Source organism: Drosophila eugracilis, unplaced genomic scaffold (assembly GCF_018153835.1).
Source record: "Drosophila eugracilis isolate 14026-0451.02 unplaced genomic scaffold, ASM1815383v1 contig_47, whole genome shotgun sequence".
Taxonomy (NCBI): domain Eukaryota; kingdom Metazoa; phylum Arthropoda; class Insecta; order Diptera; family Drosophilidae; genus Drosophila; species Drosophila eugracilis.
This window is the reverse complement of record NW_024573338.1, coordinates 1,410,267-1,428,681: the sequence shown is the minus strand read 5'-3', so window position 1 is coordinate 1,428,681 and position 18,415 is coordinate 1,410,267. Positions and strand designations below refer to the sequence as shown.

The window sequence follows — 18,415 nt, the reverse complement described above, 5'->3', positions numbered from 1 at the left end:
TTTTCCATTGCCAGACAAAGCACAAGTCACGTGGTCGCTGAGATGAAAAGTGAATACAATGAGGTGAGCGATTGCCAACTCAAAATCATTTCAAGGTGCTTGGAATAGCAAATATAATTTGCTTAGAGTTTCGAAACAAATATGACCTTTCTGAAAACTATTAAGTTCTTTGAACCAAGTGAGAGGCATAGAAATCAACATTATCATTGTGAAGACTAGAGACATAATACATCAAATAAATAATGTATTTAAAAATATACAATGGTATATTAAAAACTTGATAATTTTATTTATTTTTGCCATATCGATTTTACGGGAGTATACTGTATGAGTGACTTAAGTGTATTGCTCTTAGCTATTCCTTATATATTCACGTTTAAGTAAATGCAAAATCTATTTATGTAAATTCATTAATGTACCTCGAGCTAGACAGCTGACATTAAAATATGTAAGTGCTATTAATATTAATTAGGCATGGCAGTTGTTATTTTCCTTTGTGTAATAATAATAATAACTATCACAAATGATTATTAATATCTAGATAAAAAGGAAAAATGCATAGAACTATAAAGATAATATGAGTACCATCAATGTTTGGGATCTGAACACCATTAATATTAATTTGCGATAAGGGCAGACCCAGCCCAAAAAAGTTTCGCACGTGGAATACTTGAGTACATATTTAGATATCTAAAAAAACAAGTTCTTTGAATTTTAGCCAGACTTTACTTACATATGTACATACATATATACAAACATATGTTTGTATAATGAGTTTGTCCCATTACCAAATTGGTTCCCACGTGGAGAGCCCACATGATTGCCACTGTAAACTGGATAAATGTGATATAAAAGTTTCTATGTGGCCTGGGTAATGCCTTATAGCCCGCATGGTTATTTCGGTTCCGTGAATCATCCACCTTTATTCTGTTTTTTTTTTTTGGGAACTCATTTCACAAAGCCATTTCCGTTACTGTGAGTCTCTGCCGAATTTCCGACTCCCTCAAGGGTTAACATCTGCTCGATTGCTTTGCTTATCAGCCGTTTGAGGTAACAACAACCATTCATATCACTTTTTTCTGTTTACGCGTGCAATAATAATTATAATGTACACAGAGCCACTATAGCGATAAGGTGCGAGTGCTATCAGGGTACGTACATATGTACATCCATATATACTTTTTTATATTATAGTCTGATGTTTGTTTGTGCGAAAGTATGCCTTAATTTAGAAAATGGTATCAAAGCAAAGCAGGGCAGTTCATGAAGCCATGGCGATAGGGGCAGCTAAGGAAAAGCATAAAAAGCGAGTATGTGGGAATCAATAGTAGAAATTGCGCAGCAAAATGAAATTATTCCACTGACTTGAAAATAACAAAAACAAAAAAGAAGAAGAAAATAAAATAAAATAACCGTTGACACACACTCACATGATTGCCCCTAACATATTCACATTTTTACACACAAAAAAAAATATGATAATTTTGAAACAGAAGTATAGTATAAACAAAACGCCAATGACGTCCGCCAGCTGATAATTTTCTAAAAAAAAAAGCTCTGATAAGCAAAATAATTAAACAAAAAGCTTCATAAAAATAATAAATCTAAATTGTACCCTGAGTAAGCAAAACTGTGTCTTAGTAAACATTTTATAAGAATTTACATTACATTCTACTTGATAGATATTTTTCTTTTGTGTGCTCAACTTATTTTTATATTTTGATTTTTCTTATTTTTCTCCCAGCATTTGCGTACTTTGCACGCATAAGCACACATGGGTGTACAAAAATACAAGGGGATGGGGTTGGGGGATTGGTGATTGGTGATTGGAAGATCGGGACCAGGGGGAGGTAGGAGACCAAGGGGTCGTCAGAGACCAACGCACAAAACTTGTAAATACGAACGTCACCCATCTCGTTCTACAAATATCTCCATCCCGTTCCGCCAGCAGCGCCTGTGGCGGCACAACGTGAGCATTTGGATGTGTGTGTATCTTACAGATACCAATTGCGTAGGTATAGATACATCTACCAGGCCCAGTTCGAGACCAGTGCACGCAACTTTTTGTTTTGCCCCGGCGCGTTGTGATACCTCACATAACCCGTTCCCAAAGACAGGGCATATTGGGCATGTATCTACATAATGATTTATAATTGCATTAGTACAAATTACTCATAAGATATATATTTTAAGACTACATTAATCATAAATCATATTCAACACTAAGCAGCTTTAAAAACTTTTTAGTAAACAAATATTTTTACAGAACCAATGAACGTAATTCGAAACCTCTGTTTATTTGAATTAAATTTCAAAGTGAATGAAAAATAAACAAAAAATCCAATACCTAGATATCCCAATTGTAGATTACTTTGCCTATCTATTAATTCCAATAATAGATAGTCGAGTTTAAGGTAAATAGTTATTAAAACCAGATCTTCCACTTGAGCAAAATTATGTTTAAATACCAGTCAAGAGGTATACACGTTCTCATAAAGTCACGTTTTCAAATGATTTATAAATGTTTTTTCTTTGGCTCTTGGTTTTTGATTTTGTTTTTCTTCTTTTTTGTTCATCAACAATGGAAGCTCTCGCAATCGCAAATTCAAAACGGACGTGAGAGCAAGAGGCGAAGTAACCCCCTTGCCGATCGACCCCTCGAAAGTCCACTATCGTCGTTGCCATTTATCGTTTGCAATTAGCTTAAGCAGAGCGCCATAAAAATAAAAGAGTAGCAACAAAAAGCAAAACCAAAAACAAAATTGTTTACGCTTTTGATTTGCCTTAAGTTTGAACGTAGACATACAGACATCCATGGTATCGAAAGCAACTAGTGACGATCACACCTTCAACTTTATAAACTTATTATATCAATATTGTATTTAACAAAAAATTATACATTAGATTAAATGATTTATATTTGTTTTGCATTTAACACTCTGACAGTGTCATGGAGTGATTTTGTCTTTGGGAGACAATGTCATGGTGTCAAATGCGATTTTAAAATGTGCCGTTATATTTAGAATTCTCCTTTCTTACCTTCTCAGTGTGTTTCGGCACTACGAAGGCGGCTGTAGCCAAAGCCATACATAAATAAAAACATATTTATGTAAAAATGTATGTAACTATTTCGTTGAAAGCATAACGAAAAATAAAACAGTGCGGGCCTCAGCATAAAACGAAATCAACAGGGAAAACGCTGGCAATGCTCAAATATGGACATAGGTACGTAGTACTTACATACATCATACATATGCGCATACATACAGTTATTGGTATTCCTTGGACTTCTTACAGTTCGATTGAAGTTACGAACGTTCATACATACACAATTGTGTACCTATCAACGTACATATGTACTTGAGAAGTAGCGAAGCGGTAAACAACGGCACCGAATTCAAAACCGAAGCCCATTGCCAACTTTGTGTGTTGTCTGTAAATCCAGTTTTCTTTTGCGACATCGTTTATAAAGAAATCCCAAAGCGGCGAGGTAAAAAACAGAAACATCAAATACAGAGAAACAAATAAAAAACAATTTGATGAATCATTCATATTAAACTCAAATCTGTTTTGTGGTTCAGCAAAGCATGTGAGAAATTATCTAGAAGGGGGTTTTATATAGTAAACTTAGTATATAGTAAGAATATATTAAGCAAACTGATCGAAATGTAATCATAGTTACAATATATTTGTTTCTCTGTAAAGCGGGAGGTGCGAGATGAGGTGATTCGAGGCACGTTCACCACTCACAGTTTGGCGTCTGTTTTTTCTTCGAGCAACCTCTAGAGAAATCCACCTAGATAATACTAGTTTAAACTGCCAGTGAGTCATATTCGTGTTTTGCCCACTTACCTCTGAACTAAACTGATCCAACCGCTCTCTCCACTGTCCTCCTTCTTGGATCCACAGTTCGGTTTTTGGGGTTCCATTGAAAACGCAGTTCCTAACTCTTTTTTCGAATTATCCAAAAATGTAACCATATTTTACTTAAGCTTGATGGAATATTCTAATCAGCCAGACTCTATTTTTGAAATTTCTATTAAAATTTAAGATAGTTTAACAAATTAGTTTCGAAATTCTAGGCTCTATCAACATTTCTCAACTAATTTGTTAAGTAATGAAAATTCATTACGTATCGCCGTTGACACACCAAAACTCAAGAAGTGTTTGCCTTGACTCATTTTTCTTAATCGGAATTTTAATTTGGTAGCTCTAATCTAATATGGTTTTATAGTTTTTTTTAGTAGTTTCCCAAAACTGTGTAACTGTAATTTGAATTTAGCCCCAAAATAGAATCATAAAAATGCGAGCCTGGCTGAAAAAATCGAATTTTGTAAATGGCATATGGATTTTCGACCTGAAGAAGTTAGACTGCATCTGGATCTCGCTGGGGGGTTCCATTGAAAACATTTTTATCTCTTTGTTCACTTTTTAGGGGATTTGGGGAAGGTGGATGGGGTGGGAATGGGATTTTGGGGATTTAATGACTGGCTAGGGTGCTCTTGGGAAGGGGATTTACATTTTGATTGTTTGATCGTTAGGCAATTGTTGGGTTTGTTTGAGTTTTAACTTGACTTTGATGCTTGCTGAGCTCACTTGCTAAGATTTTATCGGTCTCATATCAATATATATATATATAATTCTTATACAATCATTGTTTCTATTTTGTGTAGTGGTGTAATAAAACCTTTAAACATTTATCGTTATCATGCTGACTGCTTGTGTAAGAATCTATAAAAGGCTTAAATGTTGTTGCGCATATAAATTTTCCCAACTCACAATGTCAATTATCGATCGCACTTATCGGATAAGTTGTTTTAAATGGATCAGCCGATCACAGTTATGATTACACAATTATTTAGGCATCTAAGCAGAACTAACATAGGAACAATCAGGATAGTTATTCTCATAGAAACGGAATTGAAAATGTCTTGTGTCACGTCCGCAGGGGCCTTTGTGCACCCCTTCGGCTCTGTAAAGTTGCTTATCGTTTTATTTTTTAATTCGTATGTCGCTATAATATCTGGGTGTTTGTGATTCGCTGCACAATTGCAGCTGCATTTATATACTTTGCATATATAGTACTACATACATTCGCCTTTGTTTCGATCATCGCCTAGTTCAGCGCTTTTTGTTTTTCAATTTTGTTTTGATATTCTTTTTGATAGAAATCGTGCTGCAAACTTAAAAACATGTGAGAGCCTCGGTAGTGGAATTTTTCGGAGCACATGTTGTTGTTCGTCTCTTCTGGAATGTTGTGGTGGGGGGCTATAATCTAGGGGATTGCCGATTAGCTCTGAAAATAAAATTGCCAACGAAAAACTGTACGTGATAACGCAAATGAAAACACAAATTTGAGGTTTTTTTTTTTGTTAATTATACAAAGCTTTAATAAATTACTTTACGAAAGCCATGTACAATTGTTTATTTGATTTTTTTTTCTATTGTTTTGTTGTTGGTTGGTTGGTTTTGTGGGGATTTCGTTTTTTCATCTTCTTCATTCAAATGTTAAAAGTTGACTTGGATTTAACACAATTCCAATATTGCTTTACAATTTTTCTCAGATTTTTATTCACAATCGTTTCTATAATTACAATATTGAATGGCGAGTTAGCTCTTCATGTTCGCACATTCGTCTTAATAATGGTCCATTTAAGGTAATTGTGTGGGTTCTTTAATTAATTAAACATTTTCTCTTCAGTTGTGTTCGTTTTTAATTTGTATATATACCAGGTTTAAAAATATAGCAAAGTATCACAAAAAATTGCAAATTAAATTGTAAATTAGATCAATGGAGAAATTAAAAAAAATACATAGTGCTTGGTTGCTTTCTTTTCATTGTTTTGTTTTATGTTGTTTTTTGAACGACGAATCATATATTTCGGCTTAAATAAAGAGGTTAAAAATAATATTCGAACTTGGTCGAATCGTCGTCGTTACGCTTTAAATTTAAAATAAACATGAATTTAAATTTCTCTTCAGGGGCCGATCCGCAGTTGCCTTGGTTGGGGGCACAAACGCCTTGGACTCGCATGGAGAGCTCCGCGGTCTTGTTTCGGGCTCCGAACTTTGAAATGGAAATTAATTTGTACTGATTGGTGTTGAAAAAGTCGGCGGGCCGTAACGTTTGTGTCCACGGTCCAAGGCAGAGCAGGCGGATGTTGGCCCTGTTTTGGTCTGTTTTTAATGGTTTTCTGTTTTCTTTTTTTGTAACTTTTACAATTAGGAGTTTTGTATCTTTCCTGCTTCAATGAAATCTAAGCTGTTCTCGGCTTAAACTGACGTCCAGTAAGTAACAAACGTTTAGCTTACACTTTAAAAAAATGCAAAATTCTGCGCGACAAGTTTAGAGTTCATCTGTGGGGTGTGTATTTTATATGGGGCGGGCGTGGGTAAATGGGGTGGAGGGGACGAGCTGGGGATTTCCCGAGCACTGCTCGAGTGACCTTCGCTCAGTTCAATACTCTAAGTAGTGGGTGTATGTATGGGGTGTACTTGTAGTGTAACTTGAAGATACAAGCTTTAAAGCTACCAATATATGACAACTTGCTCAGTAAACCTAAACAGTACTTGACTTTTTTGGCTTTTCAACATTTTGTTTTAAAACTATCATCGAGTGTTTTGTTATAGTTTCATCTTTCTCTATCTCTCTCTCTCTCTCTCTTTCTCTTTCGTTCTTTCTTCATAATTTAGCTGTTTCAGGAAGTTAAACAATATGCGTAAACAAAACTCAAATGTGTTCTTATTTCTGGGTATTTCCACTATCAATTACGTTTTGGGGGTTCTTTTTGTTTTTGGCTTATCACTTCGGGGCCAATTCATTTGGCAAAAACACATAACAAAACTCACTGCCTCGCTGCCTCTTTCTACGCAAAATACAAATAACTTTGGATTGGTTTTGGGAACGGGAACAGGAAGTGTGGGATGGGGGGTTGCTTAAATAATTTACATACATATTAATATTAACAATTAATAAGTAATGCTAATAATGAAAATAAGGTACTGGGTTCAAGTGTTTCAGTATTGAGCATCAACGAATAGTTTACATAAAGTAGTTTTCATTTCTTCATCCTCATCTCGCGATATCTATATCTTTTCCTCATGTAAAGCCTTTGCTTTGGGGATTGCAACTTATATAGTTTCGTTTGTTTTTTAGTTGTTTTCACAATTGTTTCCGCTTTAGGCGCAAGATCAAACATATTTTGGAATAAATAAAATCTTGCTTGCGCCGATCGCGTTCTACTACCACATTTACAAGTGCTGATCGATCTTATTCTTATTGTTTATCGATTTATCGTTTTTAGAAAATTTTATTTGAACATTTTAGCGTTGTTCTCCTTCTTCTTCTATGTACAATTCAAGAATGTTTAAATTAGAATTTTTTAAAGCCATTTCGCAATTACAGTTTAAGAATAATTACACATGTTCGCATATGTAGCTCAGTATTTTTTGGGCAATTGCTTCTCTATCGCGACGTAAAACTAAAAGTAATGGAAGTATCTAGGTAGGTCAAAAATTACAATACAATAGTGGATCAATATATCTTAAGGTAGAGGAGAGTTGTTATAGATGTTCTTTCATAGGCAAGTTGAATGCATTTTGCGCTGCGGCTCTGGCTGCTGTAGCTCTGCTGCGGCGGCTGCGTTGAGTTTTTGTCGTTGAGTTTTTGTTTTTGAATTAGTCTTTGTGATTTGGTGGGTATACGATTTATAGTAGTTGTATTATTATTATTATTATTATTTAGTTATTTAGATATTATCGTGTCTCTTGAATATACTCTGTTAGCTTTTGCTTTTGCTCTGCCTTCTGCATTTATTCTTTATTCTTTATCAACATTTAAGGTACGTTGCACATTTTGTCCGCTTTTCGGGGGATAAACATAAACTGTACGTTATGTTGCGCTTCTAGCGTCCATATTTTTGAATTACTCATAAATATTATTATATTTATAATTTTACTTATTAATTAATTTTCAAGTCTATTTGCGTATCACGTTTAAAACAATGTTCAGTTGTGAAGTATCCGTTGTTAGACATATAAAGTTCTCCTTCCTCTTCGGCTTTCCTCCTCCTTTGTCCTCTCTTTCGATTTGGTTTCTCTTAGACTTTAGCCAGGCTTCCGTTTGCTGTTGTTGTAGTTGTTGTACTGGTTGCAGCTTGTCGATTGGCTTTCTCTATAAAGTTTGCGCATTGAAGTTGACAGTGGTGGAGTATAAGGGGGGTTATTGTTCTATATAGCGGGGAATTTTGCATCTTTTTTGCTGTGTTTATTTGTTCTCTTTGTCGTTGTTGATGTTGTTTTTGTCGGTCGGTTGTGTGAGGACAGTTGTTTGTGTATTTGTATTTTGTTTACTTTCAGTTTTCCTTGAAACAGTTTTCGCTTTTCTCTTTATAGCTTCTCAAATTGGTTTTATTGTTTCATGATACACACTTGAGATCACAAACATTACTCTTGTTTTTTTTTTTTTTTTTGTTTAAAAAAGTTCAATTTTCCAGTTGAAATGTTTTCGCTTTTTTTGTAAAGGTTTTTTCATTTTGCATTTTTTGTTTTATATTTTTGTTAATTTTTTTTGTTTGTTTTATTTTCATTTCGATTTTTTTTTCGCAACTCATTGACGGGTTCGGGGTCCACCGGGTGTTCAAGCCATTCAAGTCGGTCCTCCGGATCCATCCTCAGATCCAGCTCTAGATCCAGATCCTGCTCCAGATCCTGTTCCTGCTTCGCTGCTCCAGACACTGATCCTCCAGCACCAGTGGTGTTACGACTGCACATTGAGCAGCAGCTTCAGGTTGTGCGTGTCGAAGTCATCGAGGAGGTTCCGCTTCGAGCGGCCAGTCTGCATCGGCACCTGGAACTTGGGCATCGACGGCATCGCCATGGGAAACTTTCCCTCCGACCTGGTTAGCGTCCAGTGCTGGGGCGGCTTGGGCAGCGCCGTTGGAGCTGGTGCATCGAAGCACTTGCTGCCCGCGAAATGCGTCAGTGCGGTGGGTATGAGTGGGTGCTGCTGCTGCATTTGCATCTGCTGCTGGGGCGAAATCTTGCCACCCAATGGAGGACTCTTCCTCTGCTTGCGAGCCGATCCTCCGGCGATTCCCGGCGAAAAGCCTCCACCCAAAATGGTGGCCGGTGACTGGCGCACCTGAATCGCTCCCTGGGGCGAACGTCCTCCTCCGTTTCGTCGGTTGTTGTTGGCAAAGAAGAAGCCACCGCCTCCCTGCTGCTGCGGCGACTGGCGCTGCTGCTGCTGCTTGCCCTTGGATCCGGTCGACTGGGATTGGGACTGGAGTTGCCGCTGCCTCTGGTTGGGGGGCGTGGCCAAGGAGGAAAGTCCCAGGCCAAGACCCAGACTCGTGGGCGAGGAGCTCAGGAAGTGGGTGTTATTTGTACTGCTGGCAATACTGTTGGAATGTGCAGTTACCAAGGGCGTTGCTGGTGCGGATGCTGATACGGATGTAGGGGACACGGGTGGGGATGTGGGCGAGGGGGTGGATGAGTTGGATGCGGAGGTCCCTGATGAGGCTCCCTTTTTTAATCGTATGGACTTGGTGGCCGATGCGGTTGTCATTCTGATGTTATTCCTAACGCTATTGTGCGAGTATGTCATAGTAATTTCTTCGCTTTCCGATCTCTGAATCGATCTCTCTTACTCTTCTCTCTCTCTCTTGATCACTTTCCTCTTATTAAAATTTCTGCTGTTTTGCCTTTTTTGTTTTTGGTTATTTCGCTAAATTAATGCTTAACGTTAAATATCACACGCACTTAAATCAATTCTTTATAAATCGAAACCAAACTCCTTCTGCTGCCGCTATTGAGATGATGTTGATCTAGCTGCGCCGCTCTGTTTTCTTTGGTTGCTGATAATCGCCGAAGATGAGAGATGCCCTCTTCCAAAAATTAAAACGAAAAGGGCGACGGGCGGCTGGGCACGTAGCTGCTTTTCCACTTCTCCTGGTTCTCGCGTTTATGTTTATGTACAGCTGCTGTTTACTTTATTTAGTTTTACTTGTAACGTTATGTATTGATTATCAGTCTGTTGATTTATCTCTTTTACTCTGTTTAAGCTATTCTTAGCTATAATTTCGCAAACTCTTCTCTGTTCTCCGCTGATTCAACTGCTCCTCTTGCATTACAAGCCGTGCTGATCCTGTTTTTGTTAGAAAAAGAATGGAAAAAAGCGAAAAAACACATTGAGCATTTGGTGCGATACATGTGGGTTACATTTTTATGGTCAAAATATTAGAAACAGCATCGAATTTCTGTATAAACCTACAATTAAAGGAAAACTTTTTCGATAGTCGCTATTCGGGGTTTAATGAAATACAGAAATATTATTAATAAAGACCAGAAAAAAATGTATTCTAGGGCATATGAACTTATTATTCTCGATTGTTTCGTAAGATAGATGTCGGCCATTTCAAAATTAAATCTGTTACAAAACTAATTACGGGAGAACTTATGCAAATCAAAGAAATATACCCCTATTTGTTGATATACAACTATATTTAAGGGTTAAAAGGGTCACTACAGCTGCATAAAAGTGGATTGAAAAAAGGTAATTGTATACCCTCTGAAACAGCATTAGTATATAACTGCATTTATGCAAGAAAATCTTGAATAACAAAAGAAATACCTTTTCAAAAGAAAAACAAAGTTGTTCTATTATTTTGACCGCTTTTGTATGTATGTATAATAAGAAACGGGAAACCCGAAAAGGGGAAATAAGACATGTAACGATTAGATTTCCAGGTAGCAACAACCTGTAACGTAGTGCTAACTACGTAACGGCTGCATTATCGCGTACATGTAAGTAGTGCGTGTGTGTATTTGTGCAGTCCGTGTGTGCTATTTACGTCAACAAAAGGTGTTTGTTTGGCTATTCTCGCAAACTGGGGACGTCAGAGGGTCGGACCCAGATATATACATACGAACGTACATACATTTTGCGAGAATACCTGAATTAATGAATCAACACATACATACACACACGCACAACGATAACTAACACAATTGCGACTTACTTTTTTGCCGTAGACCTTCTCACACTAACGAGTGTGCGTTTGTGTGTGTGTCGCAGTTTTCTCAGCCACTTCGTTATACAGATTCCGATTTTTCGACAAGCGTTATATACAAAATGGGTTGAGTTTGTTTTAAAAGTTTCCTTGATTTAGCTTTATTCACTTTAAAATGTTGCGGAAAATTGGTTTGGTTTGTTTTTTGTTGGTTTTTTCGGACTTTAGATGGGGTTTATTATGTGTGTATGTGTTCGCAGCTGTGTATATATATGTGTGTGTGTATTGTAAAATCACTTTCAAAATGGCGACGGGCTGGCTTCGTATTTATATATTTATATATATATAGATGTAATTCCGCTTAAAGCTTTCTCTTCACTTACAGACAAAGGCTCAAAAAAATCACACTTTCAACTGATTCTGATTCGGATTTTGTTTAAACTCTTATGTACACCACCGTCTATTGCGCAGCGTTTATTTCGAATTTTTATTTCCGTTATTTTTTCGCTCGCCAAGTACTCCGTTTTTTCCGTGTGCTTTTCTGTAGCCTCACTCGTTGTACTTCGACGCGTATTAAAATATTAAACGTTACACAAATATTTGATTTATATCACTTAACTTAGGACATTTACAATATGCGTTACATATATATTTATTTTTGTAGCAGAAATTTTAATCGATATCTTTATCTTCTTCGCTTATGCTTGTTCTTTGCGCATCGGTACGCTTGCCTCGAATTTTCCACCATGACTCACACAGGCGCACGGGTGCTCGGGCTTATATACCGCAAAACCCTCCCACTATTTTTTTTAATCGTGGCCATTGAGGAAAATACCACAAAATATACTAGAAATACGTCCTAGATGTGATATGACCCTAAAAAATACCACCGATAACAATTTAGTTTTTCTTATCGCCCGCAATAGCGCTAGTCATTCACATCATGTTAACTAACAGACATTTCCAAAAATATTTCCGCTACCTGCTATCGACAGTTACCTAACAGAGTTGCCGCATCTGCTGTTAAGAAAACCTCTAGAGCCCGGCAAATTTGAAATAGGTAATAAACGACAGCTGTCCGGTCATATTTTGAGTACTTTTATAAAATTCATTAGCTCTTAATCTGCTTTAGGGTTATGTTTTGTAAACCAATTTTAAAGTCGAATTTGGATTCCAGCGAACTAATGATCACTAACTAACGATCACCATGATTTGTTAGAAAGCCCAAATTATATATAATTATAAGTAACAAAAGGATTAGTAATCGCAAACTAAAAACATTTATGATCCACAGATACATCACGTTCTTTTCAGAGGCACGTATGCAATTTGAAATTGAGTCATTTAAACACAAAATTAAGCCAATTAAATTTTGACAACTTCCCCCTTTTGGGTATAATATCTTAATTTTAATGGTTGACGTTTAAATTGAATTCAACGCCTTTGCAATTTTATTGTCATATGTTACAGTTGCACAACCTACTAAATAGAGAAATAAACTGTCACTAAAGGTAAAAAGTGTAATTTAAATTATTATTTAAGGTTTTGATCTAAACAAAAAGTGAGGTAATAATTTTGAAAAATTTGTATATCTTTTCAAAAGAAAATAAAATCTATTCACTTTAGTTTCTGCGTTTTTATAAATTTTTAAATGGGGACCTTTGGTATTAAAGCATAGATTTGTAAGGATTTCCCTGGGATGTCCCGCAAATTGGATATAGAAAAGAGAATAATGAGAACCGCTTTTAACCGGCGACGTGTGTCACTCAAACACCGCCCATGCTCAGATCCAGCCTGATCAAACCCATTATCTATCCGAATTGCCATCTGGCGGGGGCAGAACTGCCAGAGCATCATCATTATCATCTCGTTGACCCACCATTGTTATCCCGCTGGCTGGGTACTCATATAAGCAAGTGCACTTTATGTTTACTTGTTTGTTTTTAATACACATAAGTCCCCGATTGTGTGGGTTGAGGTGAGCGATACGATTCCCAGCACACATACATATATTTGTCGCCTGACTGTCCACCTATATATTCTGTAGCTGTATCTGTGCTTGTTTTCTATTGTTCATGAGCCCGGCTTCGTATATAAAGGTGATCAATCTCGTTGCCTCAAATTCAGTTCATTTCTAACGCGACTTGAAGCCGGTTTTTGCGATTAAATTGTGTACATTTTTGATTTCGTGGAAATTTTGTTTGTTATTCAAAATGCGTTTCGCTCTGTTTGCTTTTCTAGGTAAATATCCATTTACGACTTAACACCTGTATAAATATACAAAAAGAGTGTAACATTGAGATAAAAAGAAACAATTGAAAGCTATAAAAATTAGAAAACTAATTTATAGTTATTAACACCAACCCATTGTCATTAAGTTAGTTAATGAACGTAACTAAATTTTCCCCTAAAATGAACTTTGAAATAACAGATCACTTTAACATATTCCTTTTAATATTTTAATTTTGAAAATAATACAAATTTGCCAAACTACGATAATTTAGCTTTGTGCCTGTTGGCATTTGTGGTGGCTTCTCCGGCCAAGGACAGCAAGAAGCCGGCAGTCGACAGTTGCAGAAAATCTTGCGGCGATGATTACGATCCCATTTGCGCTAAGGCCAAGAATAGCAGCAAGGAGAAACTGATCACCTTTGGTAGCCCTTGCGTTATGTCCAACTACAACTGCCAGCACGCCGACGATCGTAAGAGCTAGTACACTTTATCCATGCAATGTATGTAATCCAATTTGACAATTCACAGCATACGAGCAGAAGTCCAAGGGCGAGTGCGGTGGCGGAGTGAGCGTTCGTCTCTCTTAAATACAGAGTGCAGTCTAATATCAACGCGTATTTATAATTGAACAAATTTTACTAATGGTGCAATAAAGTGTTTACGTAATTTTTATTCCAACGGGAACGTTTTATTTCTCTTCAAAGCAAGCTTAGATTTAGCATAACAGAACAGATAATTTAATTAGCTCTTGGGATTACTTAGAATTCCCCTTAAAAAACACACACGTTGACATGCATTCATACAAGATCAGTTCCTGCTATCCGTTAGTATCAATGAAAGTCGTATTCTATACCCCTATGCACTTATCAGCAGTCACGCGGCCAATCTGCAATCAAAATCAAAGTATTAATCAGTTGGCACGAGTAGTTTAAGTGCAGTTGATAAGGTTTAAGAGAAACTAATCATTCGCCAATAAAATTTGAATATTAATATTTATCATATTACTGAACATATAGTTCCTTTTAACTGCTTTCCACTGTATTCACTCTAATTGACTCACCACTCACAGAGCTCTAGCGAATAATCGCATACTACGACCTAATGCCAAGTATCTTTATAGTATATGGTATTGTATTGTATGGTAGATTACATATATAGTTGTTTTTTTAGTGGCTGTTCAGAGATACGCTCCACTACATTCACAGATTCCGTTCTGCCCCTTAGTTGGCCTCCTTTTTCTGCTGCTTGACCTTGTAGTCAGCCAGGGCCGCCTTAATGGCATCTTCGGCCAGCATGGAGCAGTGAAGCTTGACGGGTGGTAGGCGCAGTTCCTTGGCGATGTCCGTGTTCTTAAGTTTGCCGGCCTCATCGATGGACTTTCCCTTTACCCATTCGGTGGCCAGAGAGCTGCTGGCGATGGCCGATCCACAACCAAAGGTCTTGAACTTGGCATCTATTATCTTGCCGTTTTCGTCCACCTTGATCTGCAATTTCATCACATCGCCACATGCGGGAGCTCCAACGAGGCCGGTGCCTACAGTAACATCCTTCTTGTCCAGAGATCCCACGTTGCGCGGGTTTTCGTAGTGTTCAACGACCTGTCGACAAAAATGAGTTGGTTAGTCATTGGGGGTGCTATTATCGCTCTTATCAATTTGCGTGCCTCCTGAAACGCTGTCTATCAAAACGACAACAAAGTCTATAATATATAGCTTCTAGATATTACGAAAGAACTTTCAGCGCGGCAATCGCAAACTGGTGGGGGTATGATTTAACTTACATTTTCATGATACAATGCTACCGGCACACTCTGCACTCGCTTCAACTGCGAACGCAGCAACCGGGAGGAGTTTCGCACCAGGGACATGTTGAACTAGTAATTGTCACACAAATAAATCAATAAAAAGACCAATTGTTGTGAAATTCGAAGAGAACGTAAAAACACGGAATACTGCGTGTTGAAACAGCTGTTAACGAGTGTGACCGTTCTGGAGACACTTGGAAATCACGCATACATCGGTGCCGATGGAAGGTCATTTTCTTTTTTATACCAACTATTAATAATTTATACATCTTTAAAAACATCAATTTATATTAGTTTTGTATTAAAAATTTATATGATTTAAAATATTTTAAATAAAACAAGTTGGTAATTGTATTTTGAATTATACTTTGGGATGGCAATGCTGCATTGCAGTGAGACCGTTGGGCTGGTATTTCGCCTGCTCACATCTACGGCCCTAATCAAAAGTTAAATATTGTCCACTATTTCTGCCAACTTCCTATATTTTTACAGCAGCAGACTATGAGATTCTGAAACGAATCCCCTAGGTTAATATAATATACACATCCAGTCATGACCTCACGGAAGCGAAGTGGCAGCGGCTCTACTAAGCGGCCGAAGGAGAAGGTTAGTTCAGAGGGTTTCTCGGTCTCCGCCCTCCGTGATTCGTGTTTTGCATGGCTAATTGGATACCATTGCAGGTGGTCTACATATACGAGCTGTTGTGCCGGGGCGAGGATCCCAGCAGCGAGAGTCCAGAATTCTGGAACGAGTTCTTCCTGCTGCAGCCCAATTTCGAGGCTCTGGAGAATGAGATCGGAAAACTTAACAGTGACCAGTTGCAGCTGGTCAAACCGAACCTGAACACTCTCTTCCAGAGGTGCATCGAAATGCTAGACACGGGTTAGATCAGTGGGACCTACATAACACAACCCAACTATAATTCTTTATTTTCCACCAGAAGACCATCCGAAACGCCTGTGTAATAGTCTGCAAACGCTCTGTTCTCTGTTTTATGGGATCTTCAAAAAGTCCAACGCAGATCCCACGTTCAACATCCTCAATGAAATCTTCGGCCACGAGAAGATGGACGAGTGGCTGAAGCTACTCATGCAGTATTGCAATCGCATCCTGCTGGGAGATGTGCCCGAGAATGCTCGGTTTATGTGCCTCAAACTGCTGCAGGTTCTAGTTACAGGAACGGATAATGTTAACCAGAATGCTCTCTTCGAGCACCTGATGAATCACAGCCTGTTCGACGCCTTCGTCCGGTTACTCAGCGATCCTACGTTCCGTACTCAGCACGGACACGATATCGTCATTCTGCTCACAATCCTTGTGAATTATCGTAAGCACGAAGCCACTAATCCCTACGTAGTTCAGCTCTCCATACTCGCCGATGAACTGGCTCTGAACGGGTGAGTAATCTAACCCATCTAGCAATCAGGTTAAAAAATAAGTGCCTTTTCCCTAAACCAATTTTTTGAATAAAACTAGGTCAACCAAATATGTAGATAGATAGATTAACTCAACATATAGTTTATGCATGTGGCAGCTGCTTTGGTTGACGTCATTAAGTTGACAACTTGCCACGAGCTGTTTTATCTAATTTCGACAGTAATCTAACTTTATCATATTTCCAGTTATGGCCAAATGATATCACAGTCGCTGATTGACTTTTGTCGTCAGTACATTCAGAGCCTTAACAATGTGCAGTCATCCTCCTGGTTCTCATCGCTGTCGAATATTGTGGGCAACATGTTTGTCTCGGATGAGGGATGCGAACGAGTGCAGCAGATTAAGGCTAACAATGGCCTCCTACTTGCTCTCTACGAGGCAGTGCACCTGAACAGGAACTTCATCACAACTTTGGCTCACACGCAGGCGGAGTCCAGTGCCCCGCCCTCACCGAGTAACACATTGAGTCTGGCTCAACCTGTGCCGGATTTATCCAATGCACCCATCATAGACATTACCCAGTATCCCACTAATCTGCTGGTGGCCGTTTTTCAATACTGCTCCATCGTAATGCAGGATAACAAGAACGAGTCAAGTATTGCCAATTTGAAGCTGTGTTTCCTCATCCTCACCTGCATTGCAGAGGATCAGTACGCCAACTCGATGATGCACGACAGCAATCTCACCTTTAAGGTAATGCTGCATCGGGCACAGATGCGTCATCGCAAGTTGAATGTGGATCGAGTTGGCAAATCTCAGCCATTGGCTGCCACTCTATTGGATCTGCTAGTGGAGTTCATTGTTTCACACTTGATGAAGAAGTTCCCCATGGAGCTGTATTTGCTCTGTATTGGCGTTATCCATCGAATCTTGTGCTACCAGAAGAGATGCCGAGTCCGTCTGAATTATCCATGGAAGGAACTCTGGTCGGCGTTAATTGGCCTGCTACGGTTTCTCGTCAACCAGGAACAAACGCTGGTCAAGAAGTGCAACATATTCCATTTGTCGCTGCAGGTGGTGAATATTTTCAATCTGTTTATCACTTACGGCGACACTTTCCTGGCCACCACAAATAGTTATGATGAACTGTACTACGAACTGAACCGCGAGGAGAAGGTCTTCACGGAAATACATGCAATGGGTAAGGGTTTTAAGTCCTAATTATAGTAACCAAGCTAATCATTTTATTTTTAGTTCTTCGCTATACAACGATGCCAGACTGCGAATACAAAGACGATGTTATCAAGCTACTGAATGCCTTGGTTAATATACTGGCCATTGTGAAGCACTTCCAAAACAAGATTAAGGAATGGCTTGCTGAACAGGGGCTTTCTACGCCCACGGAGGAGCAAATACTCGATGTGGTGCGCAAGAACTACGACCTCACGCTAAAACTGCAAGATTCCCTGGATCAGTACGAACGTTATGCCGAGGCGCCTTTGCATACCAATTTCTTTAAGTTGATGGTTCGTGATGTTGTCAATGATACGCGCAAGCACATCTACGGATATGTAAAGGAGGCCGTATCCGTAATACCCGACCAGGAGGTACTCCTCACCGCCTCAATAACATCCAGCTCAGCGGGAACCCCTACTGCAACTACGGCAACAGTAGTGCCAGAAGTAAAAGCCACGCCTGCCACGTAGAAAGTGAATATGGACCTCGACAGACTATCAGACTGTTTAATTGTTTCTTTTGCTTAGTTTTGTAATAGTATTTTAAATAATCAAATCTCTAGAAGCATAAACTCGATGTAATCTGTAAGATTTAAAGTGCTTTGCGGGTCTTTGTTAGATTTTGTTGTGAAGCAGTGCACTTAAAGGGAAAACATATATATTCTGTGCAAGTTTTTTACATACGTATACAAAATATATTGCGTGTATATAAAATATGCTACAAAAATGGCACCTTGTCACGTTTTTTTCACGAT

General features: G+C 38.3%; 4 protein-coding genes across 5 annotated transcripts; 2 read left to right on the top strand and 2 right to left on the bottom strand.

The window, feature by feature from the left end:
* Positions 1-7,290: 7,290 nt before the first annotated feature.
* Positions 7,291-11,769, bottom strand: LOC108109493 (histone acetyltransferase p300). Its single transcript, XM_017218030.2, has 2 exons — positions 11,022-11,769; positions 7,291-10,147 (listed from the first exon to the last, which is right to left on the bottom strand). Exon 2 carries the CDS (start codon positions 9,605-9,607, stop codon positions 8,759-8,761), a length of 849 nt encoding a protein of 282 aa, XP_017073519.1. The 5' UTR covers positions 9,608-10,147; positions 11,022-11,769; the 3' UTR covers positions 7,291-8,758.
* Positions 11,770-13,119: 1,350 nt separating this feature from the next.
* Positions 13,120-13,922, top strand: LOC108109586 (vasotab). Its single transcript, XM_017218163.2, has 3 exons — positions 13,120-13,253; positions 13,517-13,714; positions 13,773-13,922. The coding sequence occupies exons 1-3, from the start codon at positions 13,226-13,228 to the stop codon at positions 13,829-13,831; spliced, it is 285 nt and encodes a 94-aa protein (XP_017073652.1). The 5' UTR covers positions 13,120-13,225; the 3' UTR covers positions 13,832-13,922.
* On the bottom strand, positions 13,908-15,232 carry LOC108109585 (iron-sulfur cluster assembly scaffold protein IscU). Its single transcript, XM_017218162.2, has 3 exons — positions 15,025-15,232; positions 14,305-14,842; positions 13,908-14,130 (listed from the first exon to the last, which is right to left on the bottom strand). Exons 1-2 carry the CDS (start codon positions 15,109-15,111, stop codon positions 14,465-14,467), a joined length of 465 nt encoding a protein of 154 aa, XP_017073651.1. The 5' UTR covers positions 15,112-15,232; the 3' UTR covers positions 13,908-14,130; positions 14,305-14,464.
* Positions 15,233-15,437: 205 nt separating this feature from the next.
* Positions 15,438-18,387, top strand: LOC108109463 (armadillo-like helical domain-containing protein 3). 2 transcript variants are annotated; one of them, XM_017217978.2, is made up of 5 exons: positions 15,438-15,654; positions 15,729-15,930; positions 15,992-16,445; positions 16,671-17,626; positions 17,680-18,387. In XM_017217978.2, the coding sequence occupies exons 1-5, from the start codon at positions 15,601-15,603 to the stop codon at positions 18,129-18,131; spliced, it is 2,118 nt and encodes a 705-aa protein (XP_017073467.1). In that variant the 5' UTR covers positions 15,438-15,600; the 3' UTR covers positions 18,132-18,387. The 2 variants fall into 2 exon arrangements, with proteins under 2 accessions (XP_017073467.1, XP_017073466.1); XM_017217977.2 differs by having other exon boundaries at positions 15,439-15,654; positions 15,989-16,445.
* Positions 18,388-18,415: the final 28 nt, after the last annotated feature.

What these genes read in the sequence shown, in the direction of transcription:
- LOC108109586 (XM_017218163.2), top strand. Translation starts at nt 13,226, where the DNA reads ATGCGTTTCGCTCTGTTTGCTTTTCTAG. An exon ending in CGCTCTGTTTGCTTTTCTAG is followed by an intron (nt 13,254 to 13,516) that starts GTAAATATCCAT and finishes ACGATAATTTAG; the next exon opens with CTTTGTGCCTGTTGGCATTT. An exon ending in CTGCCAGCACGCCGACGATC is followed by an intron (nt 13,715 to 13,772) that starts GTAAGAGCTAGT and finishes GACAATTCACAG; the next exon opens with CATACGAGCAGAAGTCCAAG.
- LOC108109463 (XM_017217977.2), top strand. Translation starts at nt 15,601, where the DNA reads ATGACCTCACGGAAGCGAAGTGGCAGCGGCTCTACTAAGCGGCCGAAG. An exon ending in CATCGAAATGCTAGACACGG is followed by an intron (nt 15,931 to 15,988) that starts GTTAGATCAGTG and finishes ATTTTCCACCAG; the next exon opens with AAGACCATCCGAAACGCCTG. An exon ending in CACGGAAATACATGCAATGG is followed by an intron (nt 17,627 to 17,679) that starts GTAAGGGTTTTA and finishes TTTTATTTTTAG; the next exon opens with TTCTTCGCTATACAACGATG.
- LOC108109585 (XM_017218162.2), bottom strand. Translation starts at nt 15,111, where the DNA reads ATGTCCCTGGTGCGAAACTCCTCCCGGTTGCTGCGTTCGCAGTTGAAG. An exon ending in TAGCATTGTATCATGAAAAT is followed by an intron (nt 14,843 to 15,024) that starts GTAAGTTAAATC and finishes TTTTGTCGACAG; the next exon opens with GTCGTTGAACACTACGAAAA.
- LOC108109493 (XM_017218030.2), bottom strand. Translation starts at nt 9,607, where the DNA reads ATGACATACTCGCACAATAGCGTTAGGAATAACATCAGAATGACAACC.